Here is a 27715-nt window from a genome sequence, read left to right on the forward strand (position 1 = left end):
CGAGACAACGAAATGTGGTTCCTGGTCTCAAAAGCAAATTTTCTCTGACTACACTTATTGTCTGTATGCTCGAGAATACTTGCACAAGAAGCATGAGAGTTGGGATGTACTTGTAGGTCCTTCTTTCGCAGTCTTAACTTCCCAAACTCTAGTTTACTTATGCCGTCTCCCTCGGCGGCACAATGGCGTTTTCCGGTGCTATGTCGCTATGGGTCAACAAGTGCTTAAAGTTCGAAACGTAAAGGTGGTATGTACATCGCAGAGAAAAGCATGACATAGAAAACATTGAGCAGAGCAATGCCTAGGATGTCCAGGAATACACGGCGCTCAAATACTGTTGTGGATGACTTCACGGAATATTGCTGTCTGGTGTGACATGAGAAGTACGAACCGAACCAGGAGTTTGTTCAATGCAAGTTTTGCAAAGATGCTGGATACGAGCTCTTCAAGCCGTCATCACCTTCTTAGCAGAAACAGGGTTCATGCGTGGACTCTGAACATTCATCATCATTCACCATCTTCTCCCCCTCCAGCAATGGGATAGGGTGCCGCCTCAGCGGCGCAACATCCCACTACGTCATTATTATACTTATTTGTTGTTGTTGTTGTTGCAGACGCTGGTCACATTGGGATTGTAGTAACAAAGACCTATTATACGTCTGCCATGATTGCACGGCAAATCCCTGATTCCTGCCCTACGCAATACCCAATTGTTTGAACATACCCGTAGCCTGTTGCTACGTGCCCCAAGGTTGTAGCATATATTGCAACACTCTGCCTCCTGTTGCATATTAAAACGGCTACACCCCCAAGTACGTTTCGAAACAGGACGGTTTTCTAAAAAAAATCAACTTGCCTCCCCCCCCCCTTCCTTAAGCAGTGCAACAGAGTGTCCCTGTTTGTGTGCGTTCACAACGTTCCCGCTTAATAAATTCCCGCTTAAGAGAACACTGATGCCCCGTGTGACTGTGCTGAGCGGTAGAAAACTATGAGCTCGCGTTCACAGTTTTAGCGAGTCGTTTGTGCCCGAACCAAACGACCAATTCTGCTGATTCGAAAAGCTTAGGGGAGACGAACTACACAGACGGAAGAATCGTTCATTCCCAAATGCATTCCAAATGGACTTGAACGGCACCTGGATCGTGGTGTATCATTCGCGTGTTTTCCCGTAGTAAATATCAAATATCGCAGTGTACTTTTCCGACTTTCCCTTTGCAGGATTCCATACACTCTAAACCCAAATACGCTTATTGTGCCCCTTACGAGAAAAAAACGGCTATTTTAGGCGTTGTTTCCGAAAATCATAGGCGAGACAAATTTTCCCAGCCTTTTATAGCGGTATAAACCCATTTGTAACCCTTATCAGGCGGCACCTCGCTCTTCAGCAGAAATGTGCCGCCTATTGTGCCCCTTACACGGTTGCTCTTCCCTCTCTGCCTCATACATTCTCCTCACCGAACCAACCGAACAGCCCGCGTCTTCAAATGTTCAAATGCGTTGTCACATCACTGCGCTGCGCAACGTAGTCCTCCACTATTTTATTGTGCTGGCGTGTTAGCTTTAATAATCCACGTTGCTTGATACGGTACGCAATGTACTTTTAGTTTAGCATGGTCCATAGACAGTTGACGGCCTAGTAGTTGACAAAGGTGAAGTGGCGTCAAGGTAGCATCCGGCGGACGACCACAGGCGTCCCTGCCTTGCTTTTCGAATGCATCGGCGCGAACGGTGCGTGCTCTGCCTGTGCAACCTCGGCCGGCAGGATTCTGAAGGTAAGAAATGTGATTACGTCTCATTTTGTAACGATTAATGCGTATGAGATGCTCCCACAGTATTTGGAAAGCCTGCCAGACCAAAAAGCATAGGCTGTGATGCGATACGATATTCACATCAGTGCGCGTTTGCAGACGAGCATTGCCGATTGGCAGCGAAGTGTAAAGTGCCAAATTGAAAGGGCAAGATTAGAGCTCCGTCTCTCTGCAGAGCTCTAAGTATTATTACTAATATTCCCCTGAGATTTCCAGTAGTTTTTGGGACCACGTCGTAGTGTGCTTGGCCCCTCGCACTGCTTGCGACATAATTGCCTGTAATTTGGGTTCCGAGGACAAAAAAGAGGACAAAAATTGTGGGAGGCACTTAGGTGTCCTTGCGACTCCCTCCCGATTTTCTTCCTCCTATGTTGCTAGTTAACCCATTTTCATACCGCCTAACAACGGATTGTAACACCCAGGTGTAGCATCGGCAGACGAGCCCAGCACTGAGTACACCCAGCAAGCCACCGGAAATTCTACTTCCCAGACAGAAGGGACTACATCAGCTACCCAGGCTACAAGCATGCCAACCACGACATTTTCAATTTTCAAGCGCGTCGTAGCCAGTCTTCGCTGTTTTCGTCTTCTTTTGTTTTGTGGTGTAACATCACCGGATGTGGCAAAGGGTTTGCCACCTATTCTTGTCTTCGTACTCCATGATACCTACCTGTCCTCGACATTGCTGTGATATGGAGATTTCTTGTGTTTCGTACACTGGCCCAGTTGAGAAGTATGAACTGCTAGTCATTATGGAGGCGCACACTTTCGTTTAACTACTAGCGCAACTTGTTGGTCGTATTTTTCGCCAATGTTATTGTTTTAACGGTGACAGGTATGAACTGCTGGTCATTGTGGAGCACCTCACTTTTGCTTTAACACATATTTTAACTTTTAACGAGGCTGCTTGGTCTTATTTTTCTCCAATGTTATTATTTTACTGTTGACAAGTATCAACTCCCGGTCATTATGGACCAGCTTACTTTAGTTTAACCGTTTGCACAGCTTCCGGGTGGTATTTTTCTCCAATGTTGTTTTACTGTGTGCAATATTTGATCTCAGCCTGTCTCACATTTATTGCGTACGGTGCACATTTCGAGAAGTAAAGTTGTCATTCATCTTCTTGTTACAGTGTTGTGCAACTTTGTCGTGCGGTTGATTTTGCATGGTAAAGCCACCGTCGACGATGTTATGTGGCACGCGCTACCAGGCCCACGAGGCGGCACACACTACCGTATATTCTGCGTGCTACGAAGTGCCGGAGCTGCAGCCAGTCCGCCTGTACCACTGGCATAATCGGTACAACGTGCCACATGCTGTTGCTGGCACAGTGTAGCGTCTAGACTAAGCGGCACCCTTCGACCGACTCTCTGCGCGGCACAAAACATCACGTATTCTAAGTGTCAAAATAATGCAAAAAAGTGCCCCTTATTACGCGTCACACGATTAAGAGTGTACCTGAGACGAACTACGTCGGTCATTGTGTTGTCAGTCACCGTGCTGTCAAGCAGACGCCGGCACAGTTGGGAGACTCCATCGCACGTTGATGAACCAGTATATGCAGGAGGCAGTTTCGCTTTGAAAAGGGTTAATCACCCATGTGCGAGCCTCTCTCGATATAGTTAGGCCTAACAGGGAACGGCACTTTGCATATATGTACAAACAAACTTTCTCCCTCGGAGCACATGGTCTGGCGCCACGACTGTACGCTGATGCGTGTGACATGCTCTACTGAATACGTCGTTACATCCAACAACTTACCGCAGATGATATATACCGTCGGTAGCAATGAACATCTGGCAGTGTCACTGCAACTCCGCCACTCCAAAGAGCCGCCATCTTGCTTCGCGACGAAAATACAACGAAACGACTGAGAGCGAGCGGGTCGTTCGTACGAAATTCCGCTTCCTACGACTCGCTCACGGATTCGCACAACGCTTGCGCGGCGCTCGAGTCGGTCGTTTCGGTCGAAGGAAATGGGTGCGGTAAAACTCCCTAATGTTTTTCCCTGGAACCAAACTGGATCCTGGATACATAATGCGGACCATTCCCAAAATGGAAACTGGTGCCTGCACTTCGTCACAGCTTGCCTTTCGTTACTCCCCCCCCTCTCTCTCCCTCTCTCTCTCTCTCTCTCTCTCTCACACACACACACACACACACTCTCTCTCTCTCTCTCTGCCGAAGTGAACTAAGAAATAAGCCCCAACAATGACAGCTCAAGTCAGTGTGAGTAGTACTTTGTCGGAGCAGTGCCTGCCTTCGCGGTACTCGGTGGGATAATGACAGATTTCTTTTAGGGAGGCGTGATATCAGCTTGCTGTACTGCAGCTGTTGTTCCAGGCTACATACTGTGATTGGCCGGTGTATTTAAGCTATGCGAAACCTGAGGGTTCTCCAACGTGCGCTCCTATATCACATAGCATGTGATCCCGTGCTCGCTGGGATCGTGCGGAATAGAAGTGCAGAGCCTATAGACGACCCTCTGTTTATAAAAATGTGACTTAACGAGAAGACCGGTTCGAGGTTGTATTTTGCTGTGGTGGGCAAGGAGCGGGATAAACGTATCGGCTGATGGGCCGAAAAGGCTGATAGGGTTGATAGGTGGCCACCAGCATGCCTTGCTCGGATTGCGAAACGTTGTCGATGACGTGGGGGGTTCAGGTCGTCTATACCCTTGAACGTCTTGCTAATCTGGTAGATTTTGCTGATCTTGTTGTGGAGATCTTTTATCTGCTGTCAGATCTTTCGTCCAGTTGAGAAATCTTACTACCTTTATTTCTTTTCTTTTCAGATAGCAAAGCTAAAGGTGAGCATCTTTTTCTTCGTTTATGCTGGTAGGCTAAGTTCGTTCGGTATAGAGATAACTTGATGCGTCCAGAAAAATAATCGGAACGCGTCTATTGGACAGCGGGCAGCACCGTGGGCAACGCTGTCCAATAGCCGCGTTCCGAATACTTATCTCGACGCATCAAGTTATGTCTACACTGAACCAACTTAGCCTCCCTGGGCCACATAAGTGGCAAGGGGTATCGTCTTCGAGAACACAGAGCACGACGATAATGTGGGCTGCTGTTCTACTCTTACGCTGTTTCTGGGCATTTTTTACTCACATAGTTGTAAGGCAAAGACTTGAGCAACGACAACTGACAAGTCAACTGACAAATGACAAGTCCATGCGGTGGGAGTGACTTTGATAACCACATGAAACAGTATATGGTAAAGTGATCAAATGTAGAGAATGAACTTCGAGAAACCGCATGGCATTTATCTCCCGCCAGCACCGCGAAACACCTGAGGCCACGGCAGGCGTGCGGGCAGAGGATACTGGAAGGAGCGACGAGGAGGTGACACGGACTCGAGTCCCAGGACCGACTGCGTGGTCACGATCTTTTCTCTGGGTTTTTCTTAAACGGTTCTAGACAAACGATGGCGCAGTCTCTCGTGATGTCGGCCCAGGGCGCGTGATTCTCCGCCATCACCTCGGCAAGCACATGTCAAGAGAAACAGAGCCTTCGAAAATCCCTTGCGAGTTCATTGAAGCACTTGTAGCTATACGATTAGAGTCTGGACAGAAGGAACTGATAGGATGGGAAGATTTATGAAATCTTTTCAGTCCAATCCACAGTGTCTGCCTTCGTTATCACTCGGATTTAGGGTAAGGTGGGAGAAGATGAGACACGGGGCAAGATCTGACTCTTTATTTATTTTTTTTTGCTCGACGGCGCCTGTCTCAGAGACGTGTTGCTCCATGCGCTTGAACCTTTACTCATAGGTGGCTGTGCATGTCCGCTTTATTGCACGTGAGAATTGTCTGGATTGTTGTTTGCGTCGAAGAGAAAAAAATCGGTTACTTCTGTCTGGAATGTGAAGACCCTTAAAAAAGGCGCAATTTTCTGTAGTCCTTTTTCTTGTCAGCTGTGCTTCAGCGCGTCGCAGGCTTATTCTGTCAATGTAAGTCCACATCCTATTTGGTTATTCATTCATCTATCGGCACTCTTGGTTATCCGGTGTCTAACTGAAAAATTAATGCATCCGATGATATGCATGGGGCAAGACGCGACAACTGAATGTAATTTAAATGTAACGCAAATTAAATTTAATGTAATTTAGAAACTGATAAGTCAACTATTAGGTGGCTTTATGCTTGTTCCTCAGAGCTTCTTTTTTTCTTTTTTTGCAAATGGCACAGGATTTTCCAGCAAATTCCCCTGTCTCCTAGGATATTTCCAGCAAAGCAGAAGCGCGCTCAAAAGCGAGCGACTAGCTACACATCGGGCTGCGTTTTTTTTTTTTTTTTTTTGCAAGGGACGGTGGAGGGAAATAGCAGCGGGTTCTGTGTGGTTTTGTAGCACATCATGTGGGCGGGGGACTCAAGGGGGCTGTGTAGGTGCTTGGACTAGAAAAGCTAATTTGTATAGTTCATTACCACGGCGTTTCTCATCCTGCCTTACGCGATGTCTCGTCTTGTCCTGAGGGTTGGGGCAAGATGAGACAATCCGCATTTTTGAATTTCTTGTTCTGTGTTTTAGAACGAGTTACGTCCGTTCTCATTTACAGATCAGAAGCTGTAGACATCTGTGAATATGCCTATGACTATACCTATGGCCAGTTTTTTTTTTAACACGAAAAATAAAAATTCCATATTCAATTGGGAATTTCTGTCTCATCTTGCCCCACCTTCCCGTATCACTGATAAATTGCAAGAAATCAATACTATAGCTGAGCGGTATTACGCAGGGTGTCGAACCGCAAACAATACGGGTTCGGTTCGGGTACGGGTTCGCGTTGCTTTGATTTCGTTCCGGTTCAGTTCCGGTTCGGCGATGCCAAAAATCGAACCGGTTCGCAAACCGGTTCTCAACCTCGAACCGGTTCACGAACCGGTTCAACGCTTCTATTTTATATGTTCCATAAAACTGCTTTTATCAGGAAATGCGTGGCTAATAGCGTACCGCTGTTGTCTGCATTGACGTTTTTACCGGTCAGGTACTCCCTTTAGCGAGAGAAAGGAGAAATGGATGAAGCGGTCGTAGACCTGCTACTTTCTGTTCCTAAAATCTCTTTTTTCACACGCACAGTGCCAGCAAGATACACTTAAAGGAAGCCTAATAAGATGGACAGCGTTACATAGACGACGGTACTTGCCGGAAGACTGCATTCGCAGCGTGAATCGATCTGAAACCGTACTGAAGCATGTCGAAAATAAGCCTGCCAGCCTTACTCTGTCCGAGCTCACAGCAGTGTACTAGTTAATCCACAACACAAAGGCAAAGGCAAGACAAAGGTAAAGGCAACGACAAAACTGCACTACCAATAAGCAGAACTGCATTTACTTTTGAAACCACGACCAATCAAACAGGCACTGTTCTGCGTACACTACTTCTCCACTTCTCATGTTTCTAACTTGTTTAATTTTTACTGCTCACGTGTAAAGGGAAATGTTGGGAGCTTACTTAATCACATATTCGTCCTATAGAGCTACATAACTGGCCTACTCCATTCCTGTTTCATTCGTCCGCTTGGCGCCTCGTCTCTGAAGAGTAGACGCCGCAGCGCGTGCGTGGGGCGCTAGACACGCCGCTCACAAGGACAACTGCGCTTCAGCGTGTTAAAAAGACGCTGAGAGTATACTTACTATATGTCCCCGTTTATCTGCTAGGTGAAAATTTCCGAAATTCATTATGTGGACGCGTGATGATGATACCAATGTGTCTTCGTTCTGGGATTGAGAGGAACTCTTATGCTGACTTCTTTTATGTTCGAACCGTTTTGTTGCGAACCGGTTACCGCTATTATTTTTTACGGTTCTGCTCCGGTTCGTGTTCAACAGTGTCATGAAAGTTTCGGTTCGGGTTCGGGTACGGTTCCGGCAAGATTAACGGTTCGGGTACGGTTTTCGGTTCGGGTTCGGGTTCGGTTCGACACCCTGGTATTACGTATATTCCAGCGACACAAGATATACAATCCGCGGACCCGTCTTGACAGCCAATGGTGGGGTATTCCGAAACATGGCCTGACAAAATAGGTCTGTTTGAACTGAGCCTTCAACATTTTCGGCTTAGAACTTTTTGTGGCTAAACCTCGGATCTAGTATAGGCCTTCGGCCTCGTCGGCGAACTTCGACCCGTTTCACCGCTTCGCAAATATTGGCATCGAGAAGCACGTCAATATTGCGCGTGTAATTTGTTTGACAAGTGACGCGATCGCAAATATTGACATAACCATAGGCGTCTGTCCCGAAAGACAGAGACAATATTCAGGAAACGGAAAGCACTATCGATCGACATGTGTTCAAAATCCTATGAGTCTCAGGAAAAATGTTTCATCAAGAGAGTCCGGCCTTCTTCGCCATTCTTCACCACTTTGTTGTACTTTCATTTCTCGAGCTCTAGGGATGTGCTGTATTTGATACTACTATAGCTCGTTGCGGTGAGTTAGATGAAGTTAAATGTCGAAGCAAGTTTCGTTGAAACTAGCTTGTGACTAATTTATTGATTGATTGAAAACCGAAAAAAAAAAACACTATGGAGATGTATGTCCCGACAAAGCGAGATGACTCTTCGCTCTCTATTACAACCTTTAAACTATTAGCTTGCAAGACGCATTAATTTTCCTTTTTCCTTTTCAAAATTCATTTTCATTTCAAAATTTCATAATTTTCATTTTCAACACCATGTTTTTGTTTTTTGTTTTGTCTGTAAAACTGTTAAGCAGGCCGGTAAAATGCACCATGAGAAATAATTGTTCCTACGGAGCCATAATTATCGCGGAAATGGAATTTAAAGTGCGTCGGAAAAAGCGCCCGTGCGCTACAGTGGTGGAGAGCAGTTCCATCCTCGGACCTTGTGCTGACGTCATACACACTGTCAGCGCTCGCTGACTGGTTCAGGGAAATGTCGTCTGCTGCACAGCTGTCGTCTGCTAGTCAATGTGACACGAAAGTATCATATACTTAATTCCTAGCTTTGAGAATTATGACGTCATGAGTTCGCCAATCTGCCCACGCGTCTGGAAACGTTCTCCTTGGAAGGTCAGTTTCGGTCTCATTATCACAGCTGCTGGAAGTATTGCAACAACGTGAGGCGGAGAGCAGAGACGTGCACCGTTGCTGTGAGACAGACATTAGAGCTCCTGGTGATGTCACCTATACTCTTGGCCAATCGACAGCTACGAAGTTTTGCGGGTTCTTTCGAAAATTTGTGGAACCGCCTATAGCGCTTGCTGACGACACTTGCGTATTTACATTTTGCGTACTGAGTCCTTGAGCGATGTTGATTTATAATACGATATAAAATATTTTTTGCACTTTAAAGAGCCTGTAAAATTTTGCGTATGGAATTTACCACTTAACTTACACTTCGAATACGGCTTTTATCTCAACCAGTTGCCGACTCCAGGCTGTCCCTTGAGGGCCCCGAAGAAGAAATCGCTATACTTTCTATGGTGTGGTGCATGGTTTCTGTAGCTGTGATGGCAACGAATACCGAAACTTGACATGAACGGAAACGACGAAACGTGGACTATATGCGTTACGAGATCAGTGTGAAATATGGAAGAAGAAAAAATTGGCATTGTTGTTTTTAGTGAACGTACGGAATATGGAACAACGCAGATGAAACGTTGTGCAGCAACGGGAAATTTTTACAAGACGCAGTTTAATAAAACCGAGGTATTGCTGTCGGTATGATTACTCAAATTATATTTTCATGTCGCCATAGTTCACGATGAAAAAACGGCTAGGAAGCAAGCGAGCTGGTGAAGATTTCGTGTTTGTGTCTGTCCTTTCGTGTTCCCTAGTCTCGGGGTTTTACATTATGCGCCATAGTTCACGTTGTATACTTCCACAAATCTAACAGCACAATCAACTGAAATGTCAAAACTGGTAGCCTTGTGGTGGATTATTTGGAACTCTCAAAGAAAAGCAAAGAATGAAAAACAGGATAGGAGAAAAAGAGAAAGGAGCGGAAATTTGAATGGATGCCGAGACGCGAGCACTTCCCGTAAGAATCTCCTCTATAGCGGCGCCAAAATTACCACCTCTTTAAAATATGCATCTTCTTTTTTGGATCTTTCAATGGAAGGTAAAATTGTCTTTGTCGCGATACCCTTCGTGACTTTTCATTCGCAGCTTTCTGCGCTGCATTGACACGCGAAATAAAACGAAACAGAAATCTGAAACAAATTTCTATGGGAACATTTCAGGCTCGTAGCGGAAAAAATCAGAAGCATTTGACAGTTGAAATGTCTCAGCGCGAAAATAACGCGTAAAAGAAACAAAAAGGACAGTCAGGAAAGGAGAGAAAAGTCGCTCAATGGCAGACGACAGAATAACAAATGATCCCCACATATTAAATTCACCTATACAAGTGACCGACACAGAGCAAGAAAAAAGGTATTTCTTTTTGCGCGTCCCTTTCTTCTGTCCCTACGGTAAATGCAACCAACCAGCGTCTTCGCCACATAACTGTTCTTCTTGAACAGCGTCGTCGCAGCTACATCCACCCAGTTTCTAAAGCATTTACGCGCAGACACACAACAAAGAATTCGCTAAAAGAAAAAAAGAATGACGCAGAAACAGACGGGAGGGCGGAACGCTTGCTTCCGGAACGAAACTCAGGAAATGCAATTGACGAACAAACGTCAAGAAACAAATGCCCTCAAGTAAATACCCGCAGCGACGCAAGCGATGACGACACGACCCGTCGACAACACAGCGAAGGCTGTGGGGGAAAAAGAAAGGGAGGTTGGGGAAGAAAATTCCTGCGCAGCATCCCTCGCGTCTCCCTCTCCCACACGCGCGCGCGCAGACGATCCGGCATCGCCGCCATCTGCATCATCGCCGGCTTCGTCATTTCTCCTCGAGCCTGCGTGACGTTGGCAGCTGGACAACCACGATGTGAGCCGCATCATCCGCAGGGTTTTATACCGCACTCTACGGGACATCGCAGGGAAGTTCATCGATTGTGTCAATGTGGACTCCCTGCTTGAGGTACTACAGTGAAGCTCCCCGACGGAACTGTCAGCTCCCTTTCTTTTTGTTTAGTTTTAGGGTTTGACTTTTTTCGTTTGTTCGCGCGATCGCCAACGTGTGACATCAGAGTCTGGATTTGATGACCGTTTCGAGCGTTTCCTACACGCCGGGACGTAGGACGGAGTCACCTTGAGACGCAGGTAAGCATTATGGAAGTGTAGTGTGGCTCACCGCCTGAGACATGTGTCCATTGACATTGATCGCTGGCGTACTGTATGTGCTCAAGATGCAAAGAGTTTCGGCATGTGACATGTTGGTGGGGTCGTCGGGATGAGCACTTTGGACGGGCAGGACATTTATTCCGTGCAGTCCCTGTAGATCATGAAAGGTGGGCTGCTTGTATCGTATGGCAGAGTAGATCCTGGTTTGTGTCAGTATATGATGCGTGTGTATTCATCATTATAATCAGGTCTGCGCGTTGTCGACGATGGTTTGTTCTATTTTTGGAAACTTGACGGATGAATTCTGTTTTTCGCAAGCTATTCTGCGGGAATCGTTTCGGTTATCGGAACTATGTAAATTTAGACAAGTACCAAAACTAAAATAACATGGTTTTGAAGTTTTGAAGTCAGATCTTAATGACATTGGGAAACAGCATATGAATTCGACCTTTGTTAGACGAGGCCATGTTGTTGGGGCTTTGACAACGTGACATGTACACCATTCTTTGAAAATGTATTTCCAATATTATACCAAATAACGAAGTCAAAATAAATTGACATATACGTGCAGCTCGAATATCTCCAGTTCACACCATTTACAGAAGAGGAGGAAATGCCCAGGAAACTATTTAGGATAAGTTCTATAGGATACTCGACCATTTAAGGGCCATTAGAACAAATATAAAACATCTCTCTCTCTTTTTTGCTTTGTTTGTTTGACTGTCATGCAGGAATCGGCGGTATCAGGGGATAGGTTCTTATATTTATATCAAATATTTATGCATTATTCTTTCGAAATCCGTCTTCGCTGGAAAAGAGAGCTACGTATGAATTACGCTTGCCACTTAGGTTTTATACAATTTAACGAAAGATCAACGAAAGTACAACAACAACACAATGTTTTCCGTTATCACTGCATGGGGACGCTATCGTATCCATTTCATGCCACATCCAGTGTGTATCATGCAAGCTGTACGTTCCTTCAGCTGCGCGTAAATACAAAGCAAGAACATATCGTCACATAATGAGTGGCAATTTTTTCTTACCGAATTTCGACGAAGTATTCGGCGAATTTCTTCGAAGAATTTCGGCCGCTTTCGTGTGGTGTTTCCAATTTTACCCAACATACGGTACGGGAACAAAATGTATGACTTTATAACCCTTTTAGTTGTCTTCTACCTCCTACGGTCACTCGTCCAACGTCGTTTTTGTAATTTAGTCTAGTCATTAGCAGTCAGCGTAATTTAGTCAGTAGTTTGTAGTTAATCTAGTCCGTTCGTTTGAGAAGCAGGCCTTGCGCATGGACTCTGACTCTGCGTTCATTGACCTTTACGCAGCCATTAAAAGACTTCCTATATCAACCCATTTACACTCATCAACTTTCAACCTTGATCCCTTATTCTTACTTCATCTCATCTCCGAGTGAGCCAACGGCGGCAAATCGCATCAACGCTATCCCCCACCCCCTTTAACTTACCCTCCCCAAGACAAATTTTATTGTACCTCCAATGGCTACAAGGTTACGAATCGTAGTTACGACGCTTGTTTCCAGTGGCCTGGACCGCCTTGATATGTCATACGCACTCTGTATTGCGTACCCTTAGCCGTTCAATTGGCGGGGATGTTTCTAACGGACATTCTCCTGTTTGTGTCCGGGAGAGGATTTCGGACCGGGAACTAAGGCTGGATTAGCATCTCGCTCAACCTGGGGTCCTCCTAAAAGCACTAGCATATATCTAAGAGGATTACGTGCCGGTTGATGCGGGATTACTACCGTTGCGTGATATGGATTACGCGCACAGATGCGATTGATTGGACGAGATACACGGTATTGCAGATTGCGTGCCGTCCAGTTTGTTTACCCTATACGCGTGCTCATTGAGCTTATGGGTGCGTCCGTGCCGACGTTTTCTTGGGACGGCTTAGCACAAGGTTTCATGCAACGCGATAACCTTGAGCTCTTCAATAGATCGGACGAACGCAACGAAAATGATACCCGATAAAGGAAGCCGTCAATTCCACGCTTATGAATGTGCCATCAGCAGCATCAAAAGAATAACGTGATTGACTTAATTGTCGCGTTGTGAGGAACTTGAACAACAACAACAACTTTATTTTATGATGATGATTGGGGAGTTTCATCGCCAGAGGCGATATTCTACTTCATTGCTGGTGGTGATGTGGGGAATGAGATAATGAGCCCCTTCATATAATAAGGATCGAAGCCCGATTGTGCCTAGAAAGGTCAAAAGAGCTTTGAGCGCAGAGCGTTGGTTTGTGTCGGGGCTTCCTTTAATGTCGAAATGGTTTTTCGTTGCGCCTTCAAACTGGCCGGAATGATCCCTGCGGTAAATAGACCAAGCACCAATCAAGAATGCCAAATTAATCACCGAAACAGGTTTGTTCCATGCAAAAGATGTGTCATATACTCCCTTCCCCTATCCTGTGGGGAACAATATATTGGCCAAACCTCACAATGTCTCAATGTTCGGCTCCTCCAACACAGGGCAACAATTCGAGCTCAGTCATATGGTATGCCTTTCAGGCTAGAAGACCACCTACTCTCGTGCCCTATATGCTCTCCTCTCTACCACAATCACAATGCCTCTGTTCTTCACAAACACCCATCTATAGCGAATTCAGCTGGTCGTTCGAGGGCCAGTGTAGTGCGCCGGTGTATAGGGCCCGTGCAGGAAAACTGTGCCAGTGCTGCTTACACCGATCCGCCCAACAGATCATGCTAGATAGTGCCAGCGTTGACCAAAAACTCATGCAACGTACTGCTGTACAAGATAGAGTCGCGGCCGCAGGACAACCACTTTAATAACCACGTTAAACATAAAATACATGACAATGGCAGAATCCACATTCACAACCCACATTCATACCATCCGAGTCCGAGTTCGCTGCTCCCTGCTCACCTTCATTGGCATCATCATTTCGGGAGCTTTCCACCAAAGTAACTGGTGCAAGTGATGTGGAGTTGCGGGCCTCACATTAGTGAAACCAAAATCTCCATTTTATTTTTACATAAAACCAAACCAATCACCAAATAGCGATGTACAACGTAGTAACAGCACGCAAGCTACCTGGTTGTAATTGCGACGACGGGAAACATCTCCTTGAGTCGTTTGGGGGGTTTCTGGGACAAGAACGAAGTGTCCATAAAAAACAGCGAAGAACAGGACGAGCGTCTCGTCCTGTCCCTTCCCTTCTTCCCTTCCGTCCTTGTCCCGGAACTCGTGAGACTCAAGAAGATGCTTATCGAATGCTTACTCGGGCGCGAAAATTGGATGGCAATAAGCGTAGCTTTTTGCAGGTTGCGTGACGTCGTCCTTATTAATGTGAAAAATAAACTCGTAAAAGACATATCGTACTATAGCTTTTAGTGACCGTTTTTTCTTCTTTTTTTTTCTTATTGCCCCTGTTTGATAGTGCTGCTGCTGTTTTATTTATTTATTTTTTTTACTACACCTCTGCCATCTAGCGTACATAGTTCGTGCCGGAGCACAAGCGAAAGAGTTCCCCAAATTCATTTAGTAAGCGAGTGTCATTTTCGTGTAATATGGTTCTTTGTTTTCCCGCGTTATAGCGAACCAATAGCCTTAAACGGACTGTGTGTGTGTTTGTGATGCGGGTACAGTAATGTTTGGCAAAATTTACTTTCTCAAAACAGCTTACGCATTAACTAAACGAGCCTTCAAGATTCGCACTGACTCTGCACCTAAGGATGCTCCAGCGAAGGAGCGCAGCGGAGGCGATTGTCTCTGAACTCGTCCGCTTCGCGTTCGCATCACAATATGCCAAGTGAAAAGTCCCCTGTAAATACGCAAATTTTTGCTTATGAGTGTCAGTTCTGACACGACTACATCATGTAGAACACGGTGTTACCTCCCTGGCTGTACGAACACGCCCTGCGTTAACTCAGAAACGACATTCCGTCATGCCACCTACAAGCCGATTGCAGACTTCTGCGACTTGCAGGCGCCCAGGGCCCGGCAAAGGGCGTTCCCTGATTGGACTTGTCCGTGTGACGTTTTCCCCGGTTTCCAGAGAGGGAATTCCGGCATACTCTCAACATCCGTCTTCTGCTCTTGCCATGCGTGACATCAAATTGCTCCACTAATTTGTGGCGGATTTTCGCCGTTATTGTCGGTGATGAACGAAGAGTAAAACGACGCTGTGGTTTCGGAATCGACCGGGATGGATGCTAAAGTTTCTTTAAGTGTCATTCCCTGGAAGTGACATTCAGTTCGCAGTGTGACAGAGCGATAACCTCCCTGTCTCTGCCTTTGGGAATACCTTACAGTACGTCTGTGTGAACAATGTGCCGAGTTGTGCTGTGTGTGATTAGCCTCCGAAGGAGAAACCACACGCGTGTATGCAGCAGTGCAAGAGGAAGGCTATGAAACTGTTATCGAGACAATCTAGGAAGCCTGTCACAGGCTAACTTCTGGTACGAATACAGTCGTCTTCCGCAAGAGGATGACCTTTGACCGCTCTAAAGTGCAAGCGCTGCCCTTGTTTTCTAGGCCAAAGAAGAACAGAAATAACTGAGGTATTTAAAACTCACGTCAAGGAAGAAACACCTGGCGTTGTTGCCATCACTTTTTCATCTGGCCGCTGCAGGGTCTGTACCACCACCTCCCTTTGGTGACGCTCGTAGTGTGTGCGAGAGATACTAGGGAGTTTTAGAAGTCTCGGGTTAGTAACTAAGTTACACGTGACTTGTAAATGCAGCTAGTTTCTTTTTCAGTAACCAGGTACACAAACTATCGTGTTCAAGTTAAGAAGGAAACGAAATCTATTCCGTCAGCTCTCGAAATATTACTGCGCCGCAGATAGGATGGAATGGGCACAGAAACGTCACTCTCACTCCTCCGCCTGATAATGTAATTCATCACACTCACTCTGCTTCCATATTGGCTTTTATGACTTGCCGCATGACACTACGAGAGCCTTCCCGCGTGGCGGCGCTGCAGTATCTCTCTTGGCGCGCTATTGGGTTTCCTTATCTCCAACGGCGTATGTAGATGACGGACTACATTTCTTTTCCTTCTTAAGTTGGACACGAGTATAGTTACTCTTGCACAAAGGCAACTTGTAACTGTAACTAGTCACCGCTTTGGATGAAAGTAACTGTAAAATCTATCTGTATCCAAGTTACTCGGGTATTGCAATATTTTCGGTGCGTCAGTTTCCTGTCTTCGTTTCGTCGTTCTTTCGAGCATTTAGCGATAAAGTATGAACCTGAACTGAACTGGGATGCTCCATGCGGAACGACCTGTATCTTTATTGTCACCAGTTATTTGCCCCCTTTTCCCAACCAGCAATAGACCTCTCCCTGTTTGTAAACAAATGACGTCATAGTGTTCGACAGCGCCACCAATTTGGAAGAATTGAACTACGCTCGAAGCTAGGGGCAAACAAAGTCGCGCCCGAAAGCCACGGTCTTGAGGGGATTACGATGGTCCCTGAAAGGGACGCGACCTTCGGTCCTACTTTTCCTTCAATAGGAGGCAGCGAACAAGTGCCCATTCGTGGAACCCAGCCCTCCCCTTCCGATTTGTTTCGGTTTCAGTCTGTCTACCAACGTCATGGTGACGTTTCTCGGGTAGAGATCTACTGCACGAATTTTGCCGTCTCATACCCAGCGACGTTTGCTTTAGACCAACTCCCGCAGTGGTTTAGGGCCCATGGAAAATTATCTGTCTATTACACGGTATAACTACGCTTGGACAGAACAAGTTCTAAAATAAAGTTTTTGAGAGTCACATTTCTGCGGCACTTTTTCTTTAAAAGGTAACCGCAAAGTAGCTATGTTACCGTAACATGATAACTGTAACTAATTACATTTAAAAGTTAATAACTAACTCGGTTACTATGAGTTTCGCAGTCTAATTGTAGCTTAGTTACTATTTTTTTGGGTAAATTCCCCATGAATGAGTTTTTGGTGGGTTGGATGGCGTTCACGATAACGGTTCCGAAAACATGATAACCCGGTCGCGATACGTTTTTCAACTCACTGACGTCTCATTACTGAGCTTAGATTAGACAACGTTCTTTATCGTGTCGTACCCGTAGAGTCGTTCCAATTTACTACAACTTGTTACTAGCTAGCTCTTCTTTTCTTATCAGTTTGTTCATGGTAGGCACCGCCGCACACTATTGAAGAAGCACAGAAATCACTTCAGTCACTACCCTATTTTTAAAATCATTCCATTAACCTGCCTATTAAAATGAATCATACGAAGTGACAGACAGATGCATAGGGTAAGGTGGGGCAAGATGAGACAGAAAGTTGCAATTGAATTCGTGTTTTTTTACAAAAACTAGCCGTGGGCACATTCTCCGGGATCTGGAGCTTTCTAACCGGTAAATGCAGAACGAACGTAGCCGCTCTAAAATAAACACAGAACAAGAAATTCAAAAGTACTGTTCGTCTCATCTTGCCCCAACCCTCGGGGCAAGATGAGACACGCCGTGGTAATGAACTATACAAAATTAGTTTTTGCAATTCAAGCAGACAAAGTAAAGCGAAGCCCGTGGGCCCCTACACAACCCCCTTGAGCCTACCGCCCGCACGATGTGCGATAAAACCACACAACCCGGTGCTATTTTCCTTCACCGTCCTTTGCAAACAAGGCACCGCCAGTCTGATCTGTCGCTACTGCGTGCGCTTCTGCTTTGCTTGAAATATCCTAGGAAACAAGAAAATTTGCTGGGAACTCCTAGGTAATATGCAAAAAATAAATCTCCGAGGAACAAGCATAAAGCCACCTAATAGTTGACTTATCAGTTTCTAAATTACATTAAATTTAAATTCATCGAATGCATTAATTTTTCTATTCAGCACCGGATAACAAAGAGTGCCCATATTTTGCACATGTCTAGATGAATGAATAAAGAGATAGAATGTGGACTTACATTGATAAGACAAGCCTGCGAGACGCTGCTGCACAGATAACAAGAAAAAGGACTACAGAAAAATCGCGCCTTTTTCGCGGGTATTTACATTCTTGGCAGAAGAAACCGATTTTTTTCTCTACAACGCATAAACCAATCCGGACAATTCTCACGTGTAATACAGCGGACATGCAGAGCCACCTATGAGTAAAGTTTCAAGGTTTCAAGCTCATGGAGCAACGCGTCTCTGTGACTGGCGGAGTCGAGCAAAAAATGTCGCGTCTTGCCCCGTGTCTCATCTTGCCCCACCTTAACCTAAATATCGCAGAAGTCGACTTTAAAAATCGCGACCGTGCTCAACGATAATGTATGGCAATGGCCGAAACTAGCCGCCCGGTTCGCTTTGACGTCATTACGGTACATCCCGCTGATTGGTTTAGAGGAATGTCGTGTGCTACACTGGGCGAAATCTTTCAGATGGCTTTCTGGGCTCCTTCATCCATATTCTCAAGGGGTCCGTTTTCCTACATTATAATTCTAAACGTGTTGGTGATACAAGGTGGCGTTGACAATAATCTAGAGCATTTCATTGACATTGATAACCTTTTTCTAGTGCCGTTATACGAAAGGCGGTTCGTACAAGATATGTAAGCCATACCCGCAACAATCCGCCTCTACCGCGCGCGTTCAAGCATCCCTAAGCCCCTCTACACAGGAGGCAACATTTTGAAGTGCGCCTTCCCTCATTTTTTATCGCTAAGTTGGTCATGATCTCCGCGTCGTTGTCTATTTATTCTTCTTTCAATACACGAACCTCTTCGTCTCTCCTCTTCCCAGAATATTTTCGATTTGTCTTCCCTCTGATTTCATATCGGACTTCTTTTTCTCTCTACGTCTGAATTCTGTAATCGGTATTTGCTTCCGGTGCTGCCTTTTTCTCGTTGATATCTCCTTCCCTCTATGTGCACGTTTGCTCTCATTTTTTTTTTACCGAAGATATGTGCGCTTCTCTTCAGAGTTGCAGCAGCAGGAAGCTGGGGCGTCCATTGAAGTGTAATTTGCAGGGGGTATACCGCGGGCGATATCTCCCTCTCGCCATTGATTTCACGATGAGAGGAGAAGGGGCGCGTAATTTGAGTTTGATGCAATCCCCCGCTGTTGATTGGCTGCATCCGAAAGAAGCGCGAAAGAAAGAGATACTGCGATTGGGTAGCCGTGCCTGGGGCCCCTCTTTACGGATCAGGGTCGGGAGAAACGGAGAAGAAAAAAAAAAGCGTCCGCGGTTTGAAAGAACAAAAGCTTCGAAAAGATACACTGAAGAGGAAGAGTGATTTGCTTTTTGTTGTGTCGGGTACGCGCGGACGGTTCATTAGCCTCATGGCTCTGTTAGAAGGGTTTGGTGCATTGGAGGTAATGCGTTGATAAGCGCGGCAGTATTCAGAGTCTTGTTTTTCTTTTTGAAGAAGTGTGCGTGGTACTGGCAGCTGTGCTCTGTTGCTCCCCACTGATAAATTCCGTGGTCCTGTCACGTGTGTGTTTAGAGCTAACGCTTCCGTATGTACACAAACTGGCCCTGTAATTGTATTTTTGTCATAATACGGAGGATTACGCGTGAAAATGTGACTGTAATGCCGACATAAGAAATCGTAAAAGTCCCCATTGGCACATTGAAAAGTGTATTGAGATTTAGACAAACTGTAAATAAATTATAAACTACTACTACACACGATTTTGACATAACAATGATCATTTGAAAGTAACGCGCCCGAGGTGTCTGTATTTTCTTTCCCGCCTCGTACCTGGGATGAAATATTTATCCCGGATAAATTTCCCGAGTCCATAGTCTCAGTGACTAACACCGTGAAGTTCAAAAGGGCTTTGGTTGAACATTATATTCCTGATGTGACCTGATGGTGGTTCTGGCTCCTAGGTTACATAGAAGGAGACATATCCATCTTTTTTTTCTTCCTACGTACCTCAATGAACACATCTTATTATGCTGTCCACGGTATCAGCAGCACCGACTGTATCTACGTGCTTCTTTAGCTCGGCTGGATGGCAGACCCTTTGATGGTGTTAAGGTTCTGGGCCCTTGGACACCCGACCACCAGTTCCACGCAATGCAGGCATTTGTGCGATTTTGTGCAGACTCCAAGTTGGGGGACACAGTGTGACTGACAGTGTGTGTGCGGATAGTGTGTGTGGACAGTGTGTGACTGAGTGTCTCTGTCACTACTCATTGTTCTTATTGTACTTAGCCATTTTTGTTTTCCTAAGTGATCTCGAGTAGTCGGCTCTCGTAATGATTGCTCATTTCTCCAAGAAGGAAGTTGAAAGTCACTGAAAAAGTTAGCCAGCTGTAGGACTCGAACCCTTCTATGTTGTTCCAGCCTCAGAACATCAGTTCTCTCATGCTCATTTCTCCATTTTTTCTTCTTCTTAAGTCAACTCAACTCTTCCTACACCTAACCCAAGCTGATGCTACATAACGTTCTCCTGCTTTTCTTGTGGCTGTGCCTTCTAGATTTCAATTGGGTTTCTTATCGTGGTCCTGTTGTAAGAGCTTTGAATTGTAATAATAATGATAATTGGAAGTAGATTTCTGTATATGGTGAGTCAGCGTATACTTGTGTGTGGGAATGAGCTTCACGAACTGCAGGGTGACACTGACAATAATTTCGGCCACCTTGGTGCTTGAAGCAAGCGTTGAATTTTATTTCTCGTTAAGTGTATACAGGGTGTCCCAGAAAACGCGTCATTGAATTATAATAAAAAAGATACACCACCTAGAGTCATGCAGTCAATGGCATTTGTTCTTACTGGGTTTTTGCCACCTCCTCATGTGAAGGTCGTGTAACGTAAGTTTAATTATGTAAATTTTTGCGAGCTTAAGTCGGAAATTTGCCTAGTAAAGGTCACTTTTTTTACCCCACATATGTGAAGAGCGTGTCTAACTTAGTCAAATTAATGATAATTGACAGGGATATTCGGGAGCTATCCCATCGCAAAAAATAGCCGAACATCATGCTCTACGGAGGTTGCACAGAATAGCGCACGACGAATTTTTCAGCGCAATCTTTGTCAGTCCGACGAAAGGAGGTTGGAAACCCAACCCTCCCCGACACCGCAGAAAGAGATAAAACAGGCACGGCTTATCACGTCCGACTTTCGCTGGGATAATGCTTTCCTTCTCCCAATTTTAGGAACCGTTACTTTTTCTACTATCTCTCTGGGGGCTGGCTTCGGAACCTCCTTTCGTCGCACTGAGAGGGATTGCGCTCAAAAAGTCATCGCGCGCTATGGTCCGGTGCTCCGAAACCATGATATTAGGCTTTTTTTTTTCCCGGTGGGATAGCTCGTGAATATCACTGCGGATTATCATGAATTTGAGTGAATTCGGCACGCTCTTCATATTGGTGGGGTAAAAAAGTGACCTTTACTTGGCAAATTTCCGAGTTCAGTTCGCAAATATTTACATAAATAAACTTGGAGTACATGTCATTCTCATTAGGAGGTGGCAAAAACCTAATAAGAACAAATGCTGTTGACCGCATGATTCTAGGTGGCGTAGTTTTCTTATTATAATTCAATGACACGTTTTCTGGGACACCCTGTACGTTTTTCCACCTTGTCATGTCGTACTTCTACGAACGTGTCCTTTACCTACTGTAAACAAATAATTTTTATAACCCTCGATTTAAAGTTAAATTGACTGGTAATATCCATAGCAATACTTGGTGCATTTTGTGTGCGAAAGCAAATAAAAAAGCTACTTGCTCTAAATCGGAGACAAAAGTCACGTCCTATACGACGTAACAGTAGTGATTTGTGAACGGTAACCAACGTAACCACAAAACGTCATACTGGCTAAGGGTGTTCTAGTGGATGGGAACGTGTTCACGACTGCGGTTCCGGAAAAACTTTAACAGAGCTTATTGCTAGGAATCGGCTGACATCACATCGCTGATCTTTGATCTGACAGCTTCCTTCATCGTAATGTTTTCCAACAGTGCTTCCTGTTTACGAGAACTCTCTAATGTCGGTGTCACTGCGCAACACCTTCCCGGAGGCGAAAGCTATGGAAGATTAGCGCATGCTGTGCACAGCAGGATTATTTTTACACGCAGTTTTTTTAGTAGGTTTTACTAAATAGGTTGAGGTTCATAAAACTTTGCCAGTCTGAACCACCTCTCTCAGTCAGCATACCCAAGAGCGCCACAGGCAGATAATACTGTGTTCATCCACAACACCTTAATGAGTCAGTCCTTCTCTGTAGCGGCGCTACACTCTAACATTGGCCTTTTCACTAAAGTTAAATAATGTTAATAGTTGCAAATTATTTGAAAACACGGCATTGTAGATAAAGGTCACTAGAATATGAGATTTTTGTTCAGTCCGCACACATCACTTATTAAAGTGTATAGGAGTGTGGAAGAAAACGTATTTGCTCTCGTTGAAATCACGACCACAGGGCCGCCTGTAAAGGGTGCTTCACTGCATTGATGGGGCGTCTTGCTACGAAGCCTAATTTGACTTGCTAAACGGACAGTTGCGCTCAGGACTTACCTTAACTTATGCGTGATCGATACGGTTTGAATGCCTCGGCTGCTTCTCATCCTGTTAAAACTTAACATTTAATTCGTCATAGTGTTTAAGTAATTTACACCGCAATAACTGTGTTATCGCTGTTGAGGGTTATTTTTACTGCAACAAAGTGATTAGCGCAATAGTTATGAGACGGGCTCTCTAGGCCCTCTAGGCGGGCTCAAGGGGGGGGGGGCGATTGGCCCCCTCCCTTCCCCCGCGTAGACGCCGGCCCTGCTCATGTGCATCCCAAGTCCGCTGGACGTCTTTCCGTCCATCCGATATCACGGGCTACCACAAGCAATGAGGAAAGTGAGGCAAATGCTACACCTCAGTCAAAGCTTCGAAGTCCTAGAAACGCTGCAGCGAATCTAAAGAAGAAACAAAGGCGTCTTCTGTCAAACCTCGAACTTCTACGTTTCGGATGCGTTAAGCGGTTCTACATGGTGCGTTAGCCCGCTAAGCATCCAGCAATGTTAGAAATGAATTACACATTGCCTTTTCTCTGGGATACGTTTCTTTATTGAATGTTCTCGGTGCCAAGTTAAATATTACCGACAAATTTGCAATGCGGAAGGAAAAAGCGTTCGCACGTTGCTTCCGACAGACCCGCGCCGCATTACAGAAGTACGAAAGCAAGAAGCCAAGGTCCAACGATTTAATGTTCATTCCTGCCCACTCTAGCAATAGAAACCCTGCAGAACGCCCCGAATATTAGAGTTTCAAACATGAAGCCACTGGCGTATGTTTCGAAGAAGTCCACCGCGAGCTTGCTACAGGAAGTCGGTTGCGATCCTATAGCGATGGACAAGACATAATAAAAGATTGAACTGTAAGATCGAAGAAAAAATTTGTGCCCTTCAATGCCTGACATAACTAAGCGCAGCTTGCACAACATACGTGCCTCTCGGATTTCCTCATGGGCTTCGTTTTATATAGACTTGAGTCTACGTACTTGGTTCATGGTACGACCCTCCTGAAGTTCCTCTGATGCTGCAGAAAAATACGCGACATAGCAGCCCCGAAACGTCACCGTTACTGCTACAAGTAGGTTCTTGTGTGCCTGATCCAAAACCAGTTCCAAAATCAGGCTTTTCGCGCTCAATTGCAGCTTCGTTGCATTTTACATCTCATACAGTCTCGTCGGGTATTGAGTTTGTGCCGGCCACAACTCAGGTGGCGAATTTCCCCATTCATCATCATCATTATATTTGTGGTCGCTGCAACTCCAAAAGTTCAGGCCCCACTTCTACCCATACGCCATTTCAACTTCTACATGTGGCGCAAGCACACACATCTCAGAGTCGCACCTCAAAGGGGCACCAAAGTGCATACATTTTTCCTCGCGGAATAAAATATGCCGTTCCCCTGAGAGCAATACAAAATGAATTGGGTCCGTCTGTTACGTCGTTTGTGATTCATGCGCGAACGAAACCGCAGTTTACGCTTTCTCTCTTCGCTTCTTCCTAAGAACAATTGCAGAGCAGCCTGTCATTGGTCCCCTCAAACGATTTGTTCAACCATAGCGGGAGATACTTTGAGGAAACCAATACCAGGTCGCTCGACATTGTCGCAATTCTTGAGAAGAGCGAAGATGTAAATCACGGCTTTCGTTCACGCATATTTCATTCCGAAAAATGTATGCGCTTTGGTGCCCCTTTAAATCCCAAGTGCATGAACAGCAAAAGCGTTTCAGTAGAGTATTTGTGAAACGATGTCGTCACTCCTAAACAATGAGGGACGTACTAGCACCGCATTGAAGGCGGTAAGTTAGTTCATGAAGCAACGTAACCGTTCCCAGGCAACATGATGGGGTAGTCAAGGTGACCGCGCGAGAGGAAAGGGAAAGGAGGATGTGACTGGTGTCGACTCTCGCAACCGTTAACATTCACGAAGGCATTTCCCTCGCAACGCGACGAAAAGTATCCGTTACTTGCCAGAAGCTTTTCTTTATCAGTTATTTATTTTCTTTAGGAAAACACCACACGCCACGATGGTTCGCTGCGAAGCAATTCGCTATTCCTCTCTTGTCCGAGCGAAGCCTGGATGCTTAGTCGATGCCTTTCGAACGTCGTTTTATATTACAACCCGATACCTTCTTTCTCCCTCCTTTTTTTTTCTTTCTTTCACCCTGACAGCTGCTAACGAGGCCGAAGGCGAAGCACGTGCGGGGGGTTTAATTTAAACGACGCCTTGAGTGACGTGCCCTCTGAGTAACTCTAATTGGACGTAATTTGGAAACTTTTCTACTTTTCCCAAATAATGTAGGGAGTCAAAGATGGCCTCGCGTATATTTTCTTTCGCATGCGCCTTTCGCTCTTTAGTCTTCGCGCGTGCTGGTTTCTTCCTCTATATTTTTTTCTACTAGACATTGTTTTTACGTTTACTTCGTTTTCGTTATAGCGTACGCTTTTGCGTTTTACTTGCTTCGGTCTGCTCGGGAAATTGTGAGGGTTCGCCTGGGGAACGTTTCTCCTTCGGGCGCCATATTTTGTGTCGAAACAAAAGTGAAAAAGAAAGTCAGGCATAGCTCCTGACAGGAGAGGAAGAAAGTAAGCGACGAGCTTCGTCAACGGCATTCGGACAAAAAAAAAAAAAGACATGGGCTTCAATCTCGAGCTCGCAGACAACAAGGGGTTATCGTTTGTTCGCTTTCGTTTTCATTCTTTCTTTCTCACTCTCCTTTTCTTTATTTTAGTTTGGTGGGCACGCTTCGAACCCCAAGCAGCACGACATCTTGGCCAGATATTGGTTCAATATGCGAAATAGAGGCCCGCTATTGGTCATATATGGGACCAATAATGGGCCGGTATCGCCAATATTGGGCCAATAGTGGGCTGGTATTCCCAATATTGGTGAAATGTTGGGCCAATATTGGGCCAGTATCGCCAATATTCGACCAATATTGGCACAATATGTCGTGCTGCTTGGGACGTTACGCTACGACACGTGAGCACCGTTATTGATAGCCCTGATTTTCAATCAACGTTGCGATTGGCCTTCGCGCGGCGAACCTCTGGGGCAGCGATGCATTTCTCGTGATGGTATGCGTGTTGCCTGTGAAGTCGGCCCAGGACACACTATCCCCCTGCGTTAGTTATGACGTTGCCCGCCTGAGCGCGACCGATTACGACAAGCAGATCCACTACTGCCACCACCACCACCACGGTATTAAAGGAGCACTGAGGTGACAGCCAATTTTTTTTCAGTTTTTCGGTGCAGAGTGTTCTCCTAAGAATAAAATTAGTTCCTGCAAAAGAATGAGGAGCGTAGGTGACCTACAGAGTGAGCACGAGGGCTCTGATCCGCGCACCTTGAAACAATCATTTTCCTCGTGAAAAGAGCGCATCGCAGAACGAGAGGGCGTCGTGACGTATTCTACTCCCCTCACGTGACCAGTGACGTACAGCGGCGCAGCTCAAGCACTTATAAATGTCGCGTGAGATTCCAAGAAAAAACAAAGAAACAAGGCACGGGGTCTCCAATACGTCACGCGAGAATCGTGTCGTCTGTGTGTGTCCCCGTCACTCGCCAACTTTGAAAGCAAGATGGCGGACAGTGTGCGGTGCTGTTGTGGCAGGAAGAAAGCTTCATCCGTCACTTTTACAAATCACCAACATTCACCCCAGCCGCACGAAACGTCAAGAATGTATTTGATATCACATACGGGCGTTTTAATGCCGAAACCATAGTTCATCTTGCGTAAAAGGTTTACGACAGATAGCGCTCTACACTCTAAGAAAAAAAGGAATACTTTTACTCCTTTTGGGGACTAAATGCATTGCCACAAAAAATAATCCCTTTCGGGAGTAAATGCACGGGAGTAAATGAATGTCACAGGGTGGAGACTGCATTTCACGCGCTGCTGTAAGAGTCCCAGGTACATAATTGGTGTGCATGCATGAAAATACTTTGAAGCAAATCGTCAACCGTGATATATCGAGTGATATAAAATCTTACGCCATACTAGGGCGAATTTGCGAAGAAAAATGCGCTAACTATTTCTTACTCTGTGTGGCTGGAAAATTGCTACATGGTCTGAGTTATACAGCCTTATGTCGTTCAAATTGACCAAGGGCACATATTTACCTACACTGTTGCATTCAGGAGACCATTCGCGAAGTTTAGTGACAGTTTGCAGTCCTGGGGAGTAAATGTCGGGACTAAATGTCGGGTTAGGAGACTAAAATGGGGAGTAATTGGGGGGGGGGGGCAGACTATGGGAGTAGACGTTGCAATTACTCACCGTTTTACTCATTTTTTTTTTCTTAGAGTGTTGGTCACGCTGGACGGCGTCACGTGTGCTTCATCGGAGAATTTTCGCGCTGCCAGCTAAACCACGGAAAAGGGGAAGTTGCCGAAAATAGTCCCCGAGTCATGATTAGTTGCCCTCTTTCTGGGCTGTTATGGTTGGGAACACGATTCGCTGGGCGCACTGAAGGTTCCTACTGCGTCTCTGTATGCCGAGGTAGCGAAGGAGAGAGAGGGGATGTGTCGAGCAGGGCTTCTTCGGGTTAAAGACGTTGGCTCCGTTGGAGTCTTTGTCTTCTTATAGAGAGCTATATGAAATGAAAGATCAATTTGAAGTGCGAATGTTGCTTTAGGGACCGCTTTCAAATATGAAATCCTACCAGGAAACCCTCCGCTCTTATCGCCTACATAAAACGACGCATTGAAGGAGCGCAGAAAGCCACTCCAAGACTTTCTGTTTCGGACGGCCATGAAAGGATGTCTTGACAACTAACACACACACACGCACAACAACAACAAAAGAATCTCTATGAGCAAAATTTTTCTTAGAAAAATTTTGCATAAAGCATAGACGCATGATTTAGACGATAGATGATTTAGACGACACAGACGATGCATTTTGCATCTTAGCATAGACGAGCTCAACCTGCTCAACTCGCTCTGTAGGGTGAAACGAGAAGAAGGAAGAAAAACGTCACCGGTGATACCGGCTGCAGTCGGGGCCGGCGCTTTCCGCCTTGTCCCCCCCCCCCCCCCCGGTTCTCTCCCAGTTCTCCCTGAGTAACAGGTGACGTTTCTCTAAACCTATCAACGGACTGTACCGTAATGGCGTGAAAGCAACACGGGCGGCTAGTGGCGGGCATTGCCACCGTTGCGCAGGGGCACGATTTTTAAGATCGAATTCTGCTATATTCATGCATCTATCGGATGGATCACTTTGCGTAGTCCATTTTAATAGGCAGGTTAACGAC

The 27715-nt window shown here is 45.6% G+C and overlaps 1 protein-coding gene across 4 annotated transcripts in view; it reads left to right on the plus strand.

Annotated features, from left to right (window-relative positions):
- LOC135388771 (uncharacterized) overlaps nucleotides 1–27715 on the plus strand; it is a 250406-nt gene that overhangs the window by 170616 nt on the left and 52075 nt on the right. For 3 of the 4 annotated variants that reach the window (XM_064618552.1, XM_064618555.1, XM_064618554.1), the window contains one exon: nucleotides 4603–4617. The exons of the other annotated variant lie outside the window; for it this stretch is intronic. In XM_064618552.1, the coding sequence (XP_064474622.1) occupies nucleotides 4603–4617 (15 nt within the window). The remainder of the gene's footprint in view (nucleotides 1–4602; nucleotides 4618–27715) is intronic. 4 annotated transcript variants of the gene reach the window in all.

This window comes from Ornithodoros turicata, chromosome 3 (genome assembly GCF_037126465.1).
Source record: "Ornithodoros turicata isolate Travis chromosome 3, ASM3712646v1, whole genome shotgun sequence".
NCBI lineage: Eukaryota > Metazoa > Arthropoda > Arachnida > Ixodida > Argasidae > Ornithodoros > Ornithodoros turicata.